Source organism: Megalops cyprinoides, chromosome 8, assembly GCF_013368585.1.
Source record: "Megalops cyprinoides isolate fMegCyp1 chromosome 8, fMegCyp1.pri, whole genome shotgun sequence".
NCBI lineage: Eukaryota > Metazoa > Chordata > Actinopteri > Elopiformes > Megalopidae > Megalops > Megalops cyprinoides.
In genome coordinates this window covers 1,148,529-1,171,948 of record NC_050590.1, presented here as the reverse complement: position 1 = coordinate 1,171,948, position 23,420 = coordinate 1,148,529, and the positions used below count along the sequence as shown (strand labels likewise).

The window sequence follows — 23,420 nt, the reverse complement described above, 5'->3', positions numbered from 1 at the left end:
CCGGTCCTCTGTCAGCTCCAGTCTCTGTTCCGACCCGAAGCATTCTGTCTCACCGGCCAAACGGCACTCCTCCCAAACCACACACTCACAGAGTCTGTGCTCAGGCTGTCTGATTCAGAGTCCTGTCCAGGTGTGTGTGTGTGTGTGTGTGTGTGTGTGTGTGTGTGTGTGTGTGTGTGTGCGTGAGTGTCTGTGTGCGTGTGTGTGTGTGTGTGTGTGTGTGTGTGTGTGTGTGATTGAGTGTGTGATTGAGTGTGTGTGTGTGTGTGTGTGTGTGTGTGTGTGAGTGTGTGAGTGTCTGTGTGCGTGTGTGTGTGTGTGTGTGTGTGATTGAGTGTGTGATTGAGTGTGTGTGTGTGTGTGTGTGTGTGTGTGTGTGTGATTGAGTGTGTGTGTGTGGTGTGTGTGTGTGTGTGTGTGTGTGTGTGTGTGAGTGTCTGTGTGCGTGTGTGTGTGTGATTGAGTGTGTGATTGAGTGTGTGTGTGTGTGTGATTGAGTGTGTGTGTGTGTGTGTGTGTGTGTGAGTGAATGTGTGGAGATATAAGGAACAGGAATCAGGCATGCACAGATGTTGGCCACACACAGACAGGGTTATGACCTGGAATTATCTCTTGAACCTCTCTGCAGCATCACTAAGACCTTTGAAACAGCAGCTTCTGGGCTGAGCTGAAATAAGCTCTCAGCTGTTGGTAAAGTTTGGATTTGCACAGTTAGCCTAATCCATTAAACCAAAGGCATTGATGGGCAATTTCATACTGTACTTCACAGTAAGCCCAAACATGCAGACTGGGAGTGCTCCACATAGCCCTTCATGTTTCTCACAGGTGTAGGCTGAAGAAGGCAGCCTGTTCAAACAGCACATCTGGAAAGTGTTATACTACAAGCAGACATAAGGGGGTGCCTGGATGTTCAGCTCTAACAGTGGAGTAAAAACCTTAAAAACTTTAGCTGTCTTCAGTAAAAGCTTATGTTGTTTATTATGGGGCAACCCTGCCCTCTTCAGTTCCACAGAAGTGTGGCCTGCGGCCTGTGCAGAATCTGCGCAGCTGAGGACAGGCTGCAGAATCTGCGCAGCTGAGGACAGGCTGCAGAATCTGCGCAGCTGAGGACAGACTGCAGAATCTGCGCAGCTGAGGACAGGCTGCAGAATCTGCGCAGCTGAGGACAGACTGCAGAATCTGCGCAGCTGAGGACAGGCACAGAATCTGCGCAGCTGAGGACAGGCTGCAGAATCTGCGCAGCTGAGGACAGGCTGCAGAATCTGCGCAGCTGAGGACAGACTGCAGAATCTGCGCAGCTGAGGACAGGCTGCAGAATCTGCGCAGCTGAGGACAGACTGCAGAATCTGCGCAGCTGAGGACAGACTGCAGAATCTGCGCAGCTGAGGACAGGCTGCAGAATCTGTGCAGCTGAGGACAGACTGCAGAATCTGTGCAGCTGAGGACAGACTAGGTGCATCTGCAGATAAGTGAGGGAGAATCTGATAATCTGCACCCAGCGCTCCATCATATCTGTGATTTAGCTTTGAAATCTGTGCATGCAGAACACCAGCTCACAACAGTACCAAACTCACTGTATCAAACACTACACTCCTGTTGCACCCCTCAAACACAGCAGCCTGCACATAAACCCAAACTCAGAAAAAGCTGTCAGTTTAACCTTTATCTTCCGTTTCTCTCTCCCCATTAGCGAAATCCTCTGTAAATGAGCAGCGCATTTCCTCCTCTTTGTGTCTGTGAGATAGCACAGCACTGGCTACAGCTGATAACGCTGAGCTGTGCTGAGACTCTAGCAGAGAATGTCATCCAAGACATAATGGCTTTTAAGAACTGACAACATCAGAACGAGGCGTATCAGTCCAGCTGACATGGTGATGATATCTGTGTTCACTGGATAAGTGTGTTTACAAACGGGATATAACTAGAAGTTCAGTTTTCTGAATGCAGCTCACTTATGTGGAGCAAGGCAAGGCAAAGACAGGGAGACTCAGACCAAACTGAGCAACAACACAAATACATAAAAGCCATTTTGAGCCATTTTGTGTTCCTTGATCTGATCAGCTCTCTGGTACACTGATGGGTAGAGTGTCACTACCAACCAAAAACCACATGCTGACACTGATGGAGAAGTTTTTGGACATTTTTTGTGTCTTTGAGTCATTAATGAGTGTGTAGAGGAAGCTTTTCTCAGCAAAACTCTGTATTACTCAGGTTGCTCTGATGGAAAGCTCTGGCAGGTAGTTACCTTACATTACTGGCATTTAGCAGACGCTCTTACCCAGAGCTGCTGACACAGCTTCCAGCTTTACCCATTTATATAGCTGGATATTTACAGAGGCAATTTTGGTTAAGTACCTTGTCCAAGGGTACAGCAGCAGTGCCCCAGTGAGGAATCAAACCAGCAACCTTTTGGTTATAAGCCCTGCTCCTTATCACAACACCACACTGTTGGTTTACTGGAAGGGATGGGGAAGCCAGGCCAAGCATCTCAACCCACGGCAGCAGTGTCACACTGGCAATGCCCCCTACTGGCGATGAGACCCTCCTCTCTAAACAGAGATGCAGCTGGCTCTACCTGTGTCTCAACAGCCAGAGGAGGTGGGTCCCCTTCTTTGCTTAACGCTCCAAGTGTAAGAGTATGTACAGCATGCATTTCCTGCAGCAAATTATAACTTTTGACCAGATTTCTTCTGTAAAGACCGGGACTCACCTTTGTGGCATCCCCTATGTCTGTCTCCAAATCAGGGGAAGGTCCTGTCTGACTGGCCTCCATGTCCCCCACTGACAGACTCACTGCCCCTGTGCAGAGAGATAAGAGGTGTTAAAGAGAGAAACTGACACAGCACTCTCTAGTAGCTATTTCCCACTGTAGAACTGGAACCAGGCTGGCTCATTATACCCCTTTCCCACTGCAGAGCTGGAACCAGGCTAGCTCATTATACCCCTTTCCCACTGTAGAGCTGGAACCAGGCTGGCTCATTATACCCCTTTCCCACTGCAGAGCTGGAACCAGGCTAGCTCATTATACCCCTTTCCCACTGTAGAGCTGGAACCAGGCTGGCTCATTATACCCCTTTCCCACTGTAGAGCTGGAACCAGGCTGGTTCATTATACCCCTTTCCCACTGTACAGCTGGAACCAGGCTGGTTCATTATACCCCTTTCCCACTGTACAGCTGGAACCAGGCTGGATCATTATACCCCTTTCCCACTGTAGAGCTGGAACCAGGCCGGCTCATTATACCCCTTTTCCACTGTAGAGCTGGAACCAGGCTGGCTCATTATATCCCTTTCCCACTGTAGAGCTGGAACCAGGCCGGCTCATTATACCCCTTTCCCACTGCAGAGCTGGAACCAGGCTAGCTCATTATACCCCTTTCCCACTGTAGAGCTGGAACCAGGCTGGCTCATTATACCCCTTTACCACTGTAGAGCTGGAACCAGGCTGGCTCATTATACCTCTTTCCCACTGTAGAGCTGGAACCAGGCTGGCTCATTATACCCCTTTCCCACTGTACAGCTGGAACCAGGCTGGTTCATTATAACCCTTTCCCACTGTAGAGCTGGAACCAGGCTGGATCATTATAACCTTTTCCCACTGTAGAGCTGGAACCAGGCTGGCTCATTATACCCCTTTCCCACTGCAGAGCTGGAACCAGGCTGGCTCATTATACCCCTTTCCCACTGTAGGGCTGGAACCAGCCTGGCTCATTATACCCCTTTCCCACTGCAGAGCTGGAACCAGGCTGGCTCATTATACCCCTTTCCCACTGTAGGGCTGGAACCAGCCTGGCTCATTATACCCCTTTCCCACTGTACAGCCAGAACCAACCAGGCTGGCTCTCTTAGTTCAGGTTCAAGTGTCACTACCTTTTTAGTCATGTCGGACCTGTGTAAGTTCAGCCTGCTGGTGTTACTGGTGCTGGCCTACTCCAAAGCAAAGACACATGCACTAACTATGCTAAATCAGTCTTTGGAGTTCGGAACTTGGAAGTGCCAGGACAGAGCCAAAGTGGCGCCCAAGAATTTGTCCTAATCTGAACAGTTCATGCCCCCCCTTTCCAACTGGAGACTGGATAAAGAGGGCATCAACGGCATCATTATATATAAATAAGGCTCCACTCAACAATGTCGGAGAAGAATGACCTTTTTATAGTGAATGACCTCATCAAGGGAAAACATTAGTTTAGCTGAGCCTCCATCAGCACAGAGAGGAGGGTTATTTAAAGCATAGTGCCAGAGCCATGCTTCAGTGAGATCACTGAGAATGGGGGTGGATGGGTGTGCCGTATACAGTGAGAGGGTTTTGCTTTGGCCAGGAAAACAATCAGCACAGACCATGACCTGTCAGAACACGTCCGCACTCCCTGGTCTCAGACGGGATCACCCGTTGCTAGGAGATCACGCGCAGCACAAACACGCAACGTCACGAGCATTACGACACCCCCGACTCCCAGCGGCCCCTGGGTGACGGAGTCCGAGGCGTGACCCTCTCGCTCGCTCCAGCACAACCTAAACAAACAACCCCTCCAGAGGGTTCTGGCCCTGCGAGGTCACTCCTCAGACAGGAGTGCTGGGTGGAAGGAAGGGTCGTGTGCCGCAGGCTGCAGCTCTCACAGAAACCACCCAGCACACAACAGCACTGTCCCTCAATACAGCATCATCACTGCACATGTGACCAGTCAGGTGATGTGGCCCTCAAGTCAGGGTGTGCTCTTTGATAACTCAGAGTGCTGTAGCACCGCCTGTGGTTTAAACAGCATTCCTGCTAATAAAGCAAACATTTCATCTTTCCGTGGCCAGCCATCTGCAGCACTCACTAATTATATCTGAGATGGGGAAACAGACCTGTTGCAGGTTTCACCAGATCAGACATGAATGTGAACATCTTATACCGTAAATCACAAACATGCCTTGCAATAAACAGTAAACAAATTTACTTATTATCTCAATATGAAATTTAAAACAGAAGCACTTTGCTCAGAAACACAGCCTATTACTTATCTGCTCAACAGAGTGAATATTTACTTCAGTGATTCAGGCTGAACACTGTTCTAAGGTGTGTAACAAAAATCCCCCAGTTGGGTTTCAAACCTGCACCCTTATGATAAGGAGAGCTTCGTAAGAGAGCTTACCTCCCTCTGGTGTGGAGTGTAGGCTTTCACAGCTCGTCCTCTTCCTCTCCTCCTCCTCCTCACATTCCTCCTCCACACTCTGCAGGGTCAGTGCCAGGCCCTGGGGACAGGGGAGGTCTGCTGCACCAGTGGTGATGGGGTCTTCACCCTCTCCTGCAGCGGAATGTTCCGGGTCGAGACTCTCGCATGTTGTTTCGCAGATGCTGGGGTCATGATCTGCACTTTTGCTTGTATCTACAGTGGCACTCTCTGTCGCAGGTTCACTGTCTGTAGGAGGTGGCCCCTCTCCCGGGTCAGAGGTCACATCACCCTCGTGTTCCATGGAGGACTGGTCCCTTTCTCTGTGTGCCTTAGAGGCTGTCTCTGTCTGAGTGACCTCTGACCCCAGTGTAGCATTTTGATCATCCTGGTTCGGCTCTGACCCCTGTCCCTCCTCTGACCACCCCCCCTGGGGTTCATTGCCCTCGGGCGACAGCTCCGCTGTGTCCTGGTTGGACGGTAGCTGTGGGTTGGGCACAGTCTCCTCACCTGCCTCTCTCTGGACATCACTGAGCTCACCGTCCCCTCCCAAAGGGTGCTGGGAGTCTGCCAGCTCTGACAGTTTACCAGCTTCTTCTTTTCCCAGGGGGCCCCCCTCCAGCTCCACCGTTTCTGTGGAGACCCCAGTCTCTGACCCCACCTCAGGCAGGTGGAACGCCTCGTCTGTGGCAGCTTGGAGCGAGTCTTCCTTCTTCTCTCTGCTCACATCATAGCCTTCATCCCCATCGCCTGGCAGAGCAGAGGAAGTGACATCATCTTCAGTGGATGGGCGTTCCTCACACTCAGGTGCAGTGTCAGGGGCCCCATCTGGGCTCTCCTGGGGGGGCGTGTCAGCGGTGGGGTGTGCTGTGCAGTCTGTTTCCACAGGCAGCGGCTCAAGGGCAGGAGCTGTAGGAATAGGTACCTGGAGCGCCCCCTCCTGCTCCACCAGTCTGGGACATTCTAGCGCACCCTCTCCCTGTGGGGGTTCCCTCCTGGTGCTCCCCGGCCCGGTCTTGGGGCTGGCGGACAGCTCTGGCTCTGACTCGGTCTGGCTGCTGCGCTCGCAGTCGCTGTACTCTCTCTCTCCCTCACGCTCCCCTGCAGCTGTTTCCTCACTCTCTCCCAGGCCTCTCGTCCCCGACTGAGGCTCCTCCTCGGGGGGGCTTGGAGGACTCCAACACTCCGATCCCTCCTCCCCGTCCTCTGCCTCGTCCACAGCACAGCTCCTCTCCTCCACCCCTCCGTTCTCCCTCTCTCCCCCTCCCGTTCCCTGCCCCTGCGTTTCGGAGAGAGGTGTCTCCTGGGACTGTGTGAGCCCCATGTCCGGCAGCAGGGGGCTGTCGCTGAGGGAGAGTGCTTTATCGGCTGTCTGTGCCCTGGTCCCCTCCTCCGTCTGCTCTGTGCCTCTCTCCTCTTCCTGCCTGTGTTCCTCAGTCTCCTCTGAGCCTGCCTGCTGTGTATCGGTTTCCTCTTGTTTTCCACAGGGCAGCCTGCCTGGAGCTGAGCTCTGCTGCGCCGCCTGGCTCTGCTCACAGCTGCTCGGCTCTGACTCTCTCCCCGAGTCCCCGGCGCAGGCAGCCGCCGGCCACGCCTCCTCTTCCTCTCGCACTTCGTAATCTCCGCCGCGGTTTTCGCGCAGCAACACCCTCTCCTCTGTGCCGTTTCCATGGTTATGGGGGGGCTGTGAGGAGTCAGGGGGGTGGGGGGGATCTCCCTCCTTCCCTTGGCCTCCTGCAGACTCCTCCCTGTGCTGCTCGGGACACGTGCTGGGAGGGGACCCCGGTCCCGCTGGGAGGGGACAGCCGTGCTCCGCCTGCCCCAAACTGCCCCGAGCCGTCAGCGTTTCTGGGCGGCGCCTGGTTTCAGACCGTGGCTGAACTGTACTTCTTTCCTAAAGAAAAGAAAAGGCGTGAACCCGGTTATTACATGTATAGTCATGGGTTACTCACTCTGGTGTTAAGTTATGTGCTGTCTGTGATCCTGACCACAGCAATGCCTCGTGCAGCTGAGACCGACAGCGCGTTCAGAGCATGCCCAGATACGCAGCAGCTGTACTTTAAATTAGTTACGAGAACTTAAAACAGGTTTGTTTTCATTCTGCCATTCATGTAAATACAAGCACCAAGGAAACAACTTATCTGGACAGACCAAGCACCCAGACCCAACAAAGACGCTTCAGAAATATGTGTTACTGTGCGTCCAACCAAAACCTTTCCCCGGGGTTTCATTTTCCCACAAGTCCACCTGTGTGAGGGGAGAGGGAAGGAGAAGCCCGGCTCACCTGGCTCTCGGTGTGGCAGGTGATCAGGCGCCGGAGCTCCTGCACCTCCTCCTGCACCCCCTCCTGCACCTCCTCCTGCAGCCTGGGTGGAGCACAGCCCGGCTCGGTGCCGGTGGTCAGGGTGTAGGTGTCCAGTCTGGGGTGGTGTCGGACCACGTGCCCTCCTGACCGCATCTGCCAGGGGGTGTCAGTGCCTTCCAGCATACCCTTCCCCCTGGCCAACACAAAATAACCCCCAGCCAATCAGAAAGGCTCATTCACATCACATACGTACAGCTTTTATGGATCATTATTTGGCACCATGTGAGGAGAATAACACCAGGTAATGCTGCTCTTAAGGGTCACTATTTGGCAGTGTGATATAAGATAATGTTGCGTCATGACAGTAGCTCTTGAGAACTGTTAGGGGCAATATGTATGCTAAAAGTATGAGTTCACTCCTGAAAGCTTCCATTTTATCACTGTGTCTAGTTCGGTCTTCCTGTTGCACTCCTTGTTACAGGGATATGTATGCAGTGGTTATTCCACATAGGAGCTCTAGAATGAGACACGCACAAATAATAATAATAGACTGTTAAAAGTAACAAGTTTTTACTGGACTAATATCCACAATAAAAATGAACCTCTGATTCTCAGCGAACCTCGCTGTCCTTTTGACTCCTGAATCTACCTGCACTCTTCATCACCTGGCAGCCAGGAATACAGCAGGTTGTTCTTCATTTTAAAGTCCTCATTTCACACACCAAATTGTGAACAAAATCAAAATGCATTTCTCAACCGAGGAAATGGAAGAAGTGGATGATCCGAACACTGAAAATATCACATTGGACGTCAAGAACAAAACAAATGCAGTTAACATGAGGCCAAATCTCTTCTGGTTTTTCTCTGAATGTGTCCAATATTGCCCAGTGACTCAAAGCTTCCGGAGTTAGCAGCGGGTTAGCTGCTCGGGGAGGGGAGGTGGCGGGGTGGGGGCATTTTGATCTCTCACAAAGACAGGAACTGACTCCAACTGACTCAGAAATGATGATGTCACCAGCGGGCCGGACTGGAAGTGGTTGTGAACGAAACAGCAGGTAAACAGAGGACACGTTTGCATCGCGAGGAGATGCATGACTAAGGCCGTGCTCCCGCCTCACAGGCCTCCCTCCTGTTCAGCATCAGATAAGCAGAAACAAAGGCAACCGAGCACGGCAGCGGCGTCCATGGCAACGCACCACATCACCGGCTACAAAACGGAGTGGATGCAGGAGAGACAATGGACCCTTTGAATAATCTCAGAACCGCAGAGGACGACACATTTCCTGACATCCTGTGACTGAAATGCAAGTACAATACACCTCGCCGGCAGAATCACCATCCTGACATTTCACCAACATCCACAGGATGTCGTTGTTAAGAGAACCTTACTGCTGCATGCTTCTAATGCTAACACAATGTGTTTTGTCCTGTTTTGATGACAGGTAAATTTGAAAATGATGGCATTCCAAAATGAGCTGGCATTCACAGGTGATGCTGTGTTAATCTGACGTGTGACGGGAAGCGGCTCTCTGTAGCCAAACTAATCTCCCATCTCGGCCTGTTTCATGCCCACAGGTGATTAAATCCCTGGGCTGCTCATTCCGCTGGAGACAGATGGCAGACGACACCACGCAGCCCTGCACCCACAGCTCAGGGCAGAAACCTATAATCACCTTGCGCCGCCCTAACTCTGCTAACCCAAACCCTAAATCTATACGACACAGCAGAGAGAGTGAGAGAAACAGAGTGTGTGAGAGACAGTGTGTGAGAGAGACAGAGAGAGAGAGAGAGAGACAGAGAGAAAGAGAGAGAGAGACAGAGAGAGAGAGAGAGGGAGAGATAGAGACAGAGTGAGAGAGAGAGACAGAGAGAGAGAGAGAGAGAGAGAGAGAGTGTGTGAGAGACAGAGTGTGTGAGAGAGACAGAGAGAGAGAGAGAGACAGAGAGAGAGATAGAGAGAGAGAAAGAGGGAGAGAGAGAGGGAGAGATAGAGACAGAGTGAGAGAGAGAGACAGAGAGAGAGAGAGAGACAGAGTGTGTGAGAGAGACAGAGAAAGAGAGAGAGAGACAGAGAGAGAGAGAGGGAGAGATAGAGACAGAGTGAGAGAGAGAGACAGAGTGTGTGAGAGAGAAAGACAGAGTGTGTGAGAGAAGTGTATGTGTGTGTTGTGTCAAAGAAGCAGTGCATGTGTGTGTGTGTGTGTGTGCGTGTGCGCATGTGCACGTGCGCATGTGTGAATGTGTGTGTGTGTGTGAGAGAGAGAGAGAGAGGCAGACAATATGTTACAGACAATGTGTGTGAGAGACAGTGTGTGTGTGAGGGTGCTGATCCAGCCTGAAACAGCAGGGGGCAGCACGTACTGAGTGAGGAGCTGCTGGAGCTTGCTGTGTCCCCTCTTCTCGGCCACGCTGGCCGGAGTCGCTCCCTGTTTGTTGGGGAGTGCCAGCGCCTCCCTGGCTCCCGGCTGATCCAGCAGGAACAGGGCGACTCGCCAGAGCCCCCGTCTGGCCGCGAAATGCAGGAGGGTCTCCTGGGGGACGGGGTCTGTGGGGAAAGGGAGCGGGCCATCAGGACAGAGTCCAGGATCCAGAGAGAACAAACAACCACAATCTTCACACAGGCAAGCACCACCGTGCAAACACTTAACACACAATTAAAAACTTTAAAGCCTGTTCAACAGAAAAACAGCTCCACAAAGGCCTGAGACTGCTCCTGCTGATGGCGACCCAAGCCAGGTGCATGCTGGGAGCTCTGAGAGCATGAGTGAGAAATACTGTAGTACTGTAGGTCATTGGTCGCCTCCCACACTGCCCCTTCCAAAACTCCCCCAAGGAGTCTTCTTATGTCATACAGAGGTGACGGCCTCTTCAGGTAATCTGCTGCCATTTCAAACCAGGAAGGAAGGGGGATTTGTTTCGCTTGTTTGTTTGGCTGCAGTGGGCTTGTTTCAGGGCATGGCAGAATGCTTTTTTTGAGGGAAATGAATCTAAATGCACCTGTCCAGGTATAAATACGCGCCTCCCCCGATGAGAAAAAAGGGTTATCTTTGTCCTATTGATACTGCTGTTTGCTTATACATTCTCAGAGTCACAGTGTTGCAGTACCGATTGGAAGCAACAGAGGGAGCCCTCAAAATGCAGCAGGCAGAGTGCAACGTTCTGATGGTAAACCACCATCTTATGTTACTGTTTTTTTGTGATGTTGACTCTTTTTCACCCTTGGAATCACCAATTACACACCAAACGTGACACAACATCCTATTCATTCATTCAACGCAAATCATTCAATACAATGGCATGCACTACAAGTCCCATATTGCAGAAGAAACAGAAGAAACACCAAAAAGACAACTGGCGCATTTCCACTGACATCATCAAAGGAACTTGCAGGTGTCTGATCAGCCACTAGGGGGTAGTAATAGGCAGTTAGATGAGTGGACCCTGGCAAACATAACCCACACTCCCTCGGGCCAAACAAAGCTGATTGTGCTCTGACTCCTGGTCATTCTCAGCTAATGGAAAGGGCCAGCTTAAAGGTCTCGGGTCTTGGGTCTCGGGCCGCAGGGCTCAGCCTGTGCTTGGAACAGGAGTCTGATCCGACTGATCCCCTCCGGAGCCCTGTGGTAAAACACCTTTAAAGCAAAGCTGCTTTGTCCTTTTCCCACCATCAAACACCTTGGCCTGATGCCACCACACATCAGGAATTACAGGATGTGAGAGAAGGCAGCGACCCTGCTGGTGTGCGACAGCTGAAACACCTCCAAACAACAATACGGAATTCAGTCCTGGATTTATGGATGGAAACAATGGTTGTGCATATTTTTGTTTGAGTATAACCATATATTTTCCTTAAAAGCTTACAGGAAGGGTCTTCAAGATGGTCAGGGTATTTTAAACAGGGATACTGATTCAGGTCATTGGGTTTGACACAGAAATTCAGTATGAAACAGAAATTTGATCTGAAACAGATCTATAGCAACAAACTACATATCCAGAAAAGGACACAAGCAAAGCTTTTTGTCTCCTACACACAGAACAAACACAATGGAGAACTATCCAAAAACTCAGCTAACCCAGTGCTGTACACTCACTGCACACAGCAAAGACTACAAAACTCTCTATCGGCCAGGCCCTGTGGTACAACTCCAAATTGTTGCAACTCACACATCACATCACTGGAGAGGTGGACGCTCTCACATGTCCGATTCTTCCATGCGCCAAGCATCCCGTAGTGTCTCAGACAAACATGAGACACTCCAACAGCAACAACGAGGCTCTCAGAGACGAGCCTCGACCCTGCCCGGCAGTACCAGGCCCGCCCAGCAGGAGATGCACCAGGGGAAACGGCCTCCCTCACGCTTTGATCTCTTCCTCTCCGTGTGAAAACAGCTCTGGGATCGGCCAGCTGTGGCAGCTGTTGTGCCCGTCCCGCCGGTTTCGGCCTGTCACACGTGCCCAGTGCCAGCAGCGGGAAATGCCAGAGCTCTGGTGTATTTCACAGCTGAGTGGCAGTGGCTCATTTCACAGACCAGCCCCAGACATGTGTCAGTAGCATGGTCAGTTTAAGAAATCTTTGCTACTTCTTTCATCACGTCACACTGCTGGAACTAAAAGTGGTGTATTATCTGTTATCTATTACCGGTGGCTGTTACCAGAGATCATGATCTGATATGCATTCTATCATTTGTAATTATCCAGGGCAACATACTGCACATACATGTACATGTTTCGTGACCCATGCTGTACAGCTGGATATTTACTGAAGCACCCTGCTCAAGGGTACAGAGGCTTTGCCCCTCCCTGGATTCAAGCCTGCAGCCTCCACATCACAAACAGCACTCCTACACCAGCCAAGTGACATCATACAAACAGTACACTTCAGCAATCTGTACTGTACATGGTTTAAGACTTTGTTAGAGTGAAAACCTCCACACCACCCGTCATCATCAGCTCTGTCACCATTGACGAACAGAGAGATGTTCCTGGAGGAGGAGACATTCCTGAGTGCACTGCCTCACCGGACACTCATGGCTGGTTTTGACCACTCCATTCCATTGCAGTCAGTAGTTTTCCCACAACATCCTCGGCCCAGTGCTTATTAGGCGGCCCACAGACCTTCCCTAAAATCACTTTAAAATTCCGAAGAGAACTCCCCATTTGTTGTTTGGCACTAAAGCAAAAATGTATGACTTGGGCATTCACGAATACGCAACTAATAAAAACATCCCCTCTACAGGATTGGATAGACTGTGCAGCCACTAATAAAAGTCAAATACATTCAGTTATGAAAATTTCAATCTTTCAAATAACTGCTTGGTGATCACAGTCCACTGACACCAAAATCAGTGAACAGCAGGGATCGGACACCTTGTACCCAAAAACCCTGCTGGTGTGACACACACTCACTCATTCCTGCCGTCCCCTGCCATGGGAGCGGGTCAAATCCCCTGCAGCCGACCGGCTGTCATGACGACTTTCATGTGATGTCACCGCTGAGGTGTGGCTGACACTCTGGGTTCAGCTATAGGTCCAGGGAAACAGCCAGTCCTCCAGAACAGTACAGGAACAGGGATCATACCAGGACACTGCAGAGCCTTACCTGGCCTCAGCAGAACAATAAGAACGACAGGCCAACTGCACTTTCCACACATATTATGGTTTTATTTAAATTTCATTTAAACTTTAAATTCAAACTTCATTCTCTGCACATAAAGCCATAAAAACAGCTAGTGTACTGATTTTGCCCTGAAACATTCCACACCAGGGTTCTTTGACCAACCCCCAGAATCTCCCATAAACACATGCACTTCCAGCTTCCAAAAATGCCTAATGGGGCTCACACACAGCTGGAGCCAGAAAGAGGACATTTGAATTTGGTGGGAAAGTTTTCTTTAGAATATCTAACAGCGAGCTCCAGACGTGTTGTGGTGACCCAACAGGAGGGAAAATGGGTAGAAAAAATGCCTAAATAAAGAAGCCAAGAACAACAGGCATCGGTCTGTGTCACTTTTCCCAGAATCCTCTGCCTATCTGAGTGAGTCCAGCCCTCTGCACGAGCAGAGACCCCTCTCTTCCCCTCTCTGCTTCATTCCTGTTATACAACCTCCAGCTTTTTAGGAAGGGAGTTTATTTTGCCAATTATCACAATTGCTTCTTGAAGGCCTGAAATGAGTTACACATGTCCAAGCAAAAAATAACAAGAACAAACCTCACACAGTGGTGACCTCTGATTGGTTGTACACAAGGTAAGCACTCTCCACTCAAGTAAGGATTGGTAGTGCTGGTAGGGCTGGGGTGCCACCCGACGGGTAACTATGGAGTCTCTCAACAGAACAGGGTTCCGGACAAACCGTAAGAGGAGAGAAAAAACCCGCTCCGTCCAGCCAAGGTCACCTCATCGAACCAAGCACATTATTAACACTGTGAAATCGGACACTGACATGTTAAACGTTTGATGAATTACATAAGATATCAGCCATGAAAACATAGCATTGATTATATCACTATACATAATCTAGTTTGTTTTGGTCTCTGTTGGATTCCAACTGGTCAGGATGCCTTGTTAAGTTCTATGAAGCCCAGTTAACCATCATAATAACTCACATACATTGCTTCACTTTGTCATTTGGCACTTTTATTCAAAGTGACTTACACAGTGCATCTAATAAAGCTGCACAAACAGGACATCACTGACCACACATGAATAAGTGTCAGTGACAAAAATATGTACAAAGAGACATTACACATGCACAAATACACACAAACACACGTACGCACGCACACACACACACACACACACACACAGGCTCTCTCTCTCTCACACACACACACAGGCTCTCTCTCTCTTACACGCACACACACACACACACACACACACACACACACAGGCTCTCTCTCTCACACAACACGCACGCACACACACACACACACACACACAGGCTCTCTCTCTCACACGCACACACAGGCTCTCTCTCACACAACACGCACGCACACACACACACACACACACAGGCTCTCTCACACACACACACAGGCTCTGTCTCTCTCACACACACACACACACACACACACACACAGGCTCTCTCTCTCACACACACACACAGGCTCTCTCTCTCTCACACACACAGACACACACACACACACACACACACACAGTGCAGGCAGGTACAGGTACTCACCCCCATTCTCTGCCCCCAGCAGGTGCCAGCCCTGTGGGAGTGGCAGGTGTCGCAGGGCCAGCGCCAAACCCATGTCCAGCCGCTCCCACTCCTGCAGGGGGACCTGGCACTCGTCCAGCAGCATGGCGCCCTCCAGGCCGTCCTCCTGCCCCGCCACGCTCACCAGGAACTGCGCCATGTCGAAGGCCAGGTCCTGCACGAACCGGAACTGCTCCGCCCCGACCATGGCCACCGGCTGGCCCGGCCTCGCCCAGCACAGCGTGGCCTGCACCCACTCGCAGCAGTCGTGGGCTGCAGGGGGTAACAGCACACATGCAGTGACAAGTCTTTCTGCTTTGGGTCACGCTGAGCATCTGCCTTTTGACCAGTTCACCTGAATGAGAGCAGTCACTGCACAGAGGGTCAGACTTGTCCCTGTCATTGATCTGCTTCAGACAGGTGAGGCAAACCACTGGATACCTCCATACTAAGTGCAACAGCTTCTAGATTTGCCCTGGCTGCCCTCAGTCCAGCTCCCAGGTCAAAGTAACAGTGCTTTCCGTCAGTTTTAAAGCAAACAGATCTTTGAAAGGCAATAAGTCATATCTTGGCTTATGGTCAAAGCAGGCAGTCAGCACAGGTCTTCTGTTCTTACAACTTTAATTCTCAGCAGAATGGAGGGGAAACAAGAACAAACAGTGACCAGTCCCCCCCCCTACAAACACCGCTCAAAGATTTAGCAGTTTTTCTCTGGTTGCTAAGATGCACGTGGTACAAACACCAAAACATTCTTTGCCCATGAATAGTACCAAGGAACAACACCACAAAAAAACAACATCAAGGTCACATGCTGACTTGATGCTGTTTATTTGGCATTTTAGGAACAGACACAACCGGTATGAACCTGGACGATCAAGTGTGTCGCAGAAAAAAAGGCCTTTTGGAGATGTTATTTCCTGAAGCAGGTATTTTAAGAGAAATGAGAAATTTTACATTTTACATCATTTTACATCTCCTGTTGAGTGGCCTATAAAGCTGTCAGAAAAACAGAAAACTACTAAAAGGCACGTAGAAGTTTCCCTATCAATCACATTCAAAAGAGAGCAATGATATGACATGCATATGGCACAAATGTGATACATATGCTGTTTTGATGCTCAATCTACCATGTGGTTCTCTCTCTATTTGGATTATATGTCCTGGTCTCATCAGACACTAGACCTCACACATCTGATGATGCATCACTGAGGAGTAAATATATGCTAAGCCTCTATACAAAACCATATTCACTGCACAAACTGCACATCATAATGCCTTCTGTATCTGCATCAGACAGTAGATACATAAGAACTTTAAAAAGTGCTTCATTTAATACCAGACGACTTTGAAAAGGTCTGTCTAGTGTACCATATCATCTAAGTGCAACGGCCCACTAAAATAAAGCTTGGTTTTAGGGAAAAACTTTATAACTTATTATAGATGTCTATGTAGTATCTAAGACTATGGAAATGTGTACAAAAGAGAAGTTAGGGAGGTCTTCCTTTCAACAAGCCATGGGTGAGCTTTGGTCAGGACCGTGTCTACAGAGCAGTCAGCCTGGGTGCTGACCTTTGGGGTGGGGCTGGAGGTGGGATGGGATTCAGACAGCTCTTGGGCAGGTCTGCAGCTGGGCTATGGGGGAGCTGAGCTGGGTGGGTGGGGTAACGGGGTGGAGCTGTTGCAGGGTTTGGGCGTAGCTTACCAGGGCAGATGGCCTGCAGCTTGGCATGGCTGATCCTTGCAGTGCTGGTGACGTGCCTCTGGGTGGAGCCAGAGAGCAGCAGGTAGAACTCTACATCCTCCTCATCCTCAAAGCTGTCTTCATCACACAGCTGCACTGTAAGGACACACTCACCCTAAAACAGAGAGAGAGTTACAGACAGAGAAAAAGAGAGTATATCTGTTTCACAGTAGCACCCCTTTCCCACTGTAGAACTGGAACCAGGCTGGCTCATTATACCCCTTTCCCACTGTAGAGCTGGAACCAACCTGGCTCATTATACCCCTTTCCCACTGTAGATCTGGAACCAGGCTGGCTCATTATACCCCTTTCCCACTGTAGAGCTGGAACCAGCCTGGCTCATTATACCCCTTTCCCACTGCAGAGCTGGAACCAGGCTGGCTCATTATAACCCTTTCCCACTGTAGAGCTGGAACCAGGCTGGCTCATTATAACCCTTTCCCACTGTAGAGCTGGAACCAGGCTGGATCATTATAACCCCTTTCCCACTGCAGAGCTGGAACCAGGCTGGATCATTATACCCCTTTCCCACTGCAGAGCTGGAACCAGGCTGGCTCAGGCTGGTACCCAGTACAGCATGATTGATTGTCAAATGGATAATGAAAAACCAGCTAGAACAGGAAGAGAGGCAGGAACTTAGAATTTTATATTTCTGCTCTATTTTTACTACTGTTCTCTCACCTGGGCGTCCAAAAACGAACATGAAAAAAGATACATGTAAAATCTCGAGTTCAAGCTCCTTCAATAATCACAGCGGAAAATATTTCATAAATCTTACAGATTGTAAAGATGTGTGTCCATATGCCACATACATATGCACATGACTATGCATTTGTCCACAGGACAGATTTTTTAGAAAGCTTATCTCTCTTACTTATGAAGCTTGTTTGAGAAAAATCTATGGAAATGAAATTTATTGTAATATACTGATAAATATGTTGATTATCCCAAGATTATAAAACAGAGTTTTCAAATGTGTTTCAAATAACATTTAAAATATATCAATGTATCAATGCAAAGCAGATATGTACCAAAACAGCAATAATAGTTTAAATATACTTATTGAGCTAAAAATGTGTATATATATATATATATATATATATATATATATATATATATATATATATATATATATATATATATATTATTGTATAATATATTATTAAAATATATTCTCAAAAATAAGGGTATGGCTTTAAAGGTTTAACGTTTATGCAAGGGCATAGTTTCATGAAATTTCCCACATTTCTGTCAAATAATGATGACACATCTCACATGTGATGATTCCATCATAACAACAGCCTCTGGCATGTCTCACGTCGCTGCTACCTCCCCTCCACTGACACATAATCTCAGGGAACTTTTCAGCACTTCGACAAGGTCCCGAGACTGTTTTTGTGAAACGGTCCCTCCCAGTGTCTCTCTGATGAAGTAAAGGCAGGACTGTTTCCGCAGAGCTGGGAGTCGGGTCTGGCTGATAAACAGAGACACTTCGCAGCCACAGGATGGCAATCAGAGCCGCTGCTAAACCGCCTCAGCGGGCAGAATGAGGCCTGAGACACCACATCCTCAGGGTCGCAGTCTCTCCACTCTGACATCAAACACCCTGTGTGTTACACTATTAAAATCCTTCCTTCATGTCTACATGACACTTGGATAAAAGTGACAATTACAAAATCCTCTTAAGATAAAACAATGGCCAACCAGAGGTTCTCGTCTCTGAGAAAACATTTGTCCACTTGATTTTTCCCCACAAAACCCATCAAATTTTAAACCTGAAGGGTTTCTGTGAGAAATGACCACAGGGCACAAAGAGTAGTGTGCATAACAAAACTACACACTAATGCATGGCCTCACTCTCCACCTCTACTTGCTGGGTTGTTTTTTCAGAGGCCCAACTATGAAGTTACAATGCTAAGTGGCATTATCAAGGGGTGGGCTATATTTACACACACTGTGAAAAATTGAGAAAAAAATACCCAACTGATTTCTATAAAGGGTTCATGACACAATTCTTGCCAGCAAGGAGCTGGACTGCGGCAGCCGCAGCGGGAACTCTGGGAGGAAGCAGATTAGATATGGGGACAGGCCTGCTTCCTGAGCCACTCCACTGCATTTATACCGAGGGTTATCTGAGGACTGGCACAGTCTGTAGCAGGACTGCCTACTCTCATCACACCCTCACACAGCCATCCCCACAACACACACGACCCCAGGAACACCCGCACACAGCCATCCCCACGACACACACGACCCCAGGAACACCCTCACACAGCCATCCCCACGACACACACGACCCCAGGAATTCCCGCACACAGCCATCCCCACGACACACACGACCCCAGGAATTCCCGCACACAGCCATCCCCACGACACACACGACCCCAGGAACACCCTCACACAGCCATCCCCACAACACACACGACCCCAGGCCTCACACAGCCATCCCCACAACACACACGACCCCAGGCCTCACACAGCCATCCCCACGACACACAAGACCCCAGGAACACCCTCACACAACCATCCCCACAACACACACGACCCCAGGAACACCCTCACACAGCCATCCCCACGACACACACGACCCCAGGAACACCCACACACAGCCATCCCCACGACACACACGACCCCAGGCCTCACACAGCCATCCCCACAACACACACGACCCCAGGCCTCACACAGACATCCCCACGACACACACGACCCCAGGAACACCCTCACACAGCCATCCCCACGACACACACGACCCCAGGAACACCCTCACACAGCCATCCCCACGACCCCAGGAACACCCTCACACAGCCATCCCCACGACACACACCACCCCAGGAACACCCTCACACAGCCATCCCCACGACACACATGACCCCAGGAACACCCTCACACAGCCATCCCCACAACACACATGACCCCAGGAACACCCTCACACAGCCATCCCCACAACACACACGACCCCAGGCCTCACACAACCATCCCCACGACACACACGACCCCAGGAACACCCTCACACAGCCATCCCCACAACACACACGACCCCAGGCCTCACACAGCCATCCCCATGACACACACGACCCCAGGAACACCCTCACACAGCCATCCCCACAACACACATGACCCCAGGCCTCACACAGCCATCCCCACAACACACACGACCCCAGGCCTCACACAGCCATCCCCACAACACACACGACCCCAGGCCTCACACAGCCATCCCCACGACCCCAGGAACACCCTCACACAGCCATCCCCACGACACACACAACCCCAGGCCTCACACAGCCATCCCCACGACACACACGACCCCAGGAACACCCTCAGACAGCCATCCCCACGACCCCAGGAACACCCTCACACAGCCATCCCCACGACACACACAACCCCAGGAACACCCTCACACAGCCATCCCCACAACACACATGACCCCAGGAACACCCTCACACAGCCATCCCCACGACACACACGACCCCAGGCCTCACACAGCCATCCCCACAACACACAAGACCCCAGGAACACCCTCACACAGCCATCCCCATGACACACACGACCCCAGGAACACCCTCACACAGCCATCCCCACAACACACATGACCCCAGGCCTCACACAGCCATCCCCACAACACACACGACCCCAGGCCTCACACAGACATCCCCACAACACACAAGACCCCAGGAACACCCTCACACAGCCATCCCCACAACACACACGACCCCAGGAACACCCTCACACAGCCATCCCCACAACACACACGACCCCAGGCCTCACACAGCCATCCCCACGACCCCAGGAACACCCTCACACAACCATCCCCACAACACACACGACCCCAGGAACACCCTCACACAACCATCCCCACAACACACACGACCCCAGGCCTCACACAGCCATCCCCACGACCCCAGGAACACCCTCACACAGCCATCCCCACAACACACACGACCCCAGGCCTCACACAGCCATCCCCACGACCCCAGGAACACCCTCACACAGCCATCCCCACGACACACACGACCCCAGGAACACCCTCACACAGCCATCCCCACGACACACACGATCCCAGGCCTCACACAGCCATCCCCACAACACACAAGACCCCAGGAACACCCTCACACAGCCATCCCCACGACACACACGACCCCAGGAACACCCTCACACAGCCATCCCCACAACACACATGACCCCAGGCCTCACACAGCCATCCCCACAACACACACGACCCCAGGCCTCACACAGACATCCCCACAACACACAAGACCCCAGGAACACCTTCACACAGCCATCCCCACAACACACACGACCCCAGGAACACCCTCACACAGCCATCCCCACAACACACACGACCCCAGGCCTCACACAGCCATCCCCACGACCCCAGGAACACCCTCACACAACCATCCCCACAACACACATGACCCCAGGCCTCACACAGCCATCCCCACGACCCCAGGAACACCCTCACACAGCCATCCCCACGACACACACGACCCCAGGAACACCCTCACACAGCCATCCCCACGACACACACGATCCCAGGCCTCACACAGCCATCCCCACAACACACACGACCCCAGGAACACCCTCACACAGCCATCCCCACAACACACACGACCCCAGGCCTCACACAGCCATCCCCACGACCCCAGGAACACCCTCACACAACCATCCCCACAACACACACGACCCCAGGCCTCACACAGCCATCCCCACGACCCCAGGAACACCCTCACACAGCCATCCCCACAACACACACGACCCCAGGCCTCACACAGCCATCCCCACGACACACACGACCCCAGGAACACCCTCACACAGCCATCCCCACAACACACATGACCCCAGGCCTCACACAGCCATCCCCACAACACACACGACCCCAGGCCTCACACAGACATCCCCACAACACACACGACCCCAGGCCTCACACAGCCATCCCCACAACATACAACACCCCAGGAACACCCGCACACAGCCATCCCCACGACCCCAGGAACATCCTCACACAGCCACCCCCACGACACACACGACCCCAGGAACACCCTCACACAGCCATCCCCGCGCCACACACACGACCCCAGGAACACCCTCACACAGCCATCCCCACGACACACACGACCCCAGGAACACCCTCACACAGCCATCCCCACAACACACACGACCCCAGGCCTCACACAGCCATCCCCACGACACACACGACCCCAGGCCTCACACAGCCATCCCCACGACACACACGACCCCAGGAACACCCACACACAGCCATCCCCACGACACACACGACCCCAGGAACACCCTCACACAGCCATCCCCACAACACACACGACCCCAGGAACACCCTCACACAGCCATCCCCACAACACACACGACCCCAGGAACACCCTCACACAGCCATCCCCACGACACACACGACCCCAGGAACACCCAAACAGACAGGTGGGAGGTTTCAGTGACTGTTTGATAACATCCAACTACAGTCTCATGTCTGCTCTCGAAAACGAGTAATTAACAGGGCTTCATTATCAAGATGAGTGTATCCTACACAGTATTAGGATGCAAAGGAAAGTTTAAAGCTATATGTGATCCAATAAAATCCAAGTGTGCACAGACAAATAATAGCTGGGCGTGAACCTTCTATTGAAGTGGTTTGATTTGCCAGGCTTGTTTGTTGTTTCTCATCTGTTAATTAGTATTTATCACCCTAAAGCCAGGTGTGTCAAAAGCCACATCAAAGGCTTGGCCACAGCCTTATATACCTGGCTGTCAGAAGCCACAGATCGCCTGCACTACAGTTTGTAAGCATGCTCAGAGAGGTTGAGGAAGAGTGTGTCCCCATCCACACTGCACTTACTTTCATTTTAAAAGCAAATCATCTAACCATCTCAGCTGCGGTGCTGTAGCGACTCTACTTTCGACACTTTTAAACACATCATCATGCGCAAGTTGATCTTAGAATAATAGCAGTATAAAAGCATTTCTGTCATGTTTGCATGGGGAGAGGCCAGGCCTTTACATCTCTGGGTGAGTTTACCCCACCCAGAACATAGTGGAACAATCCAACACATATTGTACAGATGCTGAGCCACAACATTAGGGAGCACAGCCAATATGGGCAAGCAGGAGCGTACCACTGTGAAATAGCTGTGCCATGGTGGGGGTGTGCCCTGTACTAGAATATGAAGAGGGAGTACAAATCAGACAGTACCACTGGCAAATTGGGGGGGGGGGGGGGGTGATGGTGTTGTTTCCAACACAAGGGCATGTGGAAGGAATGGAAAGTTCCATTGTGTGGCAGGAGGGGGCAGCACTGTGAACATAGAGGAGTGGACTGGGTGGTCAACACTGACACTTGGTCCAACCCGGATGTACTGTATATTACAACATGGCCTGGTCTTACAGAGATTAACTTCTGTCACACATAATCTAATTATACTGTTGTGTCTAGGTTTGGTTGCCTTTCTGCGTTAAATTACCAAAACAAAGCAACAACACATAGCTATGCTGTGAAGCTACATCTTACTGCAGGTCTGCACAGGATATTCATAACCTATTATGTCTGTTTAGACTCAATTAATAAAATAAGATAAATATTTCAAATTAAGTATAAACCTAAATGTCTGTTTCTCTTATTTTGAACTATTCTGCATGCAAGTGCAGTTACGATGTTACTGTGAAACTAGACTGTACAGTACTGTAGAGAACAATCGATCTAAAAAAGTATCTTGCTGTACTGTAATTGAGCAAAACACAACATTTAATACTCACATATAACGGAGCTTGCTGTGGAGTAAGTTTCATGACACTGGATTCTAAAATAAAAAAGAGAAAGAAATGTTAGAAAATAACAATAAATTTGAAGGGGTAACAAAACACTTTCAGTGTTGTCATCGGTGCTGTCTCCATGGCGACCTCACCACCCCGACCGCAGCTCAGAGGAGGCTGTTACCCAGCAGAGTGGGTCTAATAGCGCTCCTTAAGGCTCATTAGCCGCACTCCACTCAAACATGCCTTTATTCTCTCCCTCACTCTCTTTGT

The 23,420-nt window shown here is 50.6% G+C and overlaps 1 protein-coding gene across 1 annotated transcript in view; it reads right to left on the bottom strand.

The window, feature by feature from the left end:
* LOC118782228 (A-kinase anchor protein 13-like) overlaps nucleotides 1-23,420 on the bottom strand; it is a 90,323-nt gene that overhangs the window by 39,947 nt on the left and 26,956 nt on the right. Inside the window, exons 2-9 of the mRNA XM_036535534.1 lie at nucleotides 23,151-23,194; nucleotides 16,356-16,509; nucleotides 14,636-14,926; nucleotides 9,819-10,002; nucleotides 7,506-7,650; nucleotides 5,597-7,046; nucleotides 5,135-5,287; nucleotides 2,711-2,799 (exon numbers count right to left, since the gene is read on the bottom strand). Coding sequence (XP_036391427.1) covers nucleotides 2,711-2,799; nucleotides 5,135-5,287; nucleotides 5,597-7,046; nucleotides 7,506-7,650; nucleotides 9,819-10,002; nucleotides 14,636-14,926; nucleotides 16,356-16,509; nucleotides 23,151-23,183 — 2,499 coding nt within the window. The 5' untranslated portion in view covers nucleotides 23,184-23,194. The remainder of the gene's footprint in view (nucleotides 1-2,710; nucleotides 2,800-5,134; nucleotides 5,288-5,596; nucleotides 7,047-7,505; nucleotides 7,651-9,818; nucleotides 10,003-14,635; nucleotides 14,927-16,355; nucleotides 16,510-23,150; nucleotides 23,195-23,420) is intronic.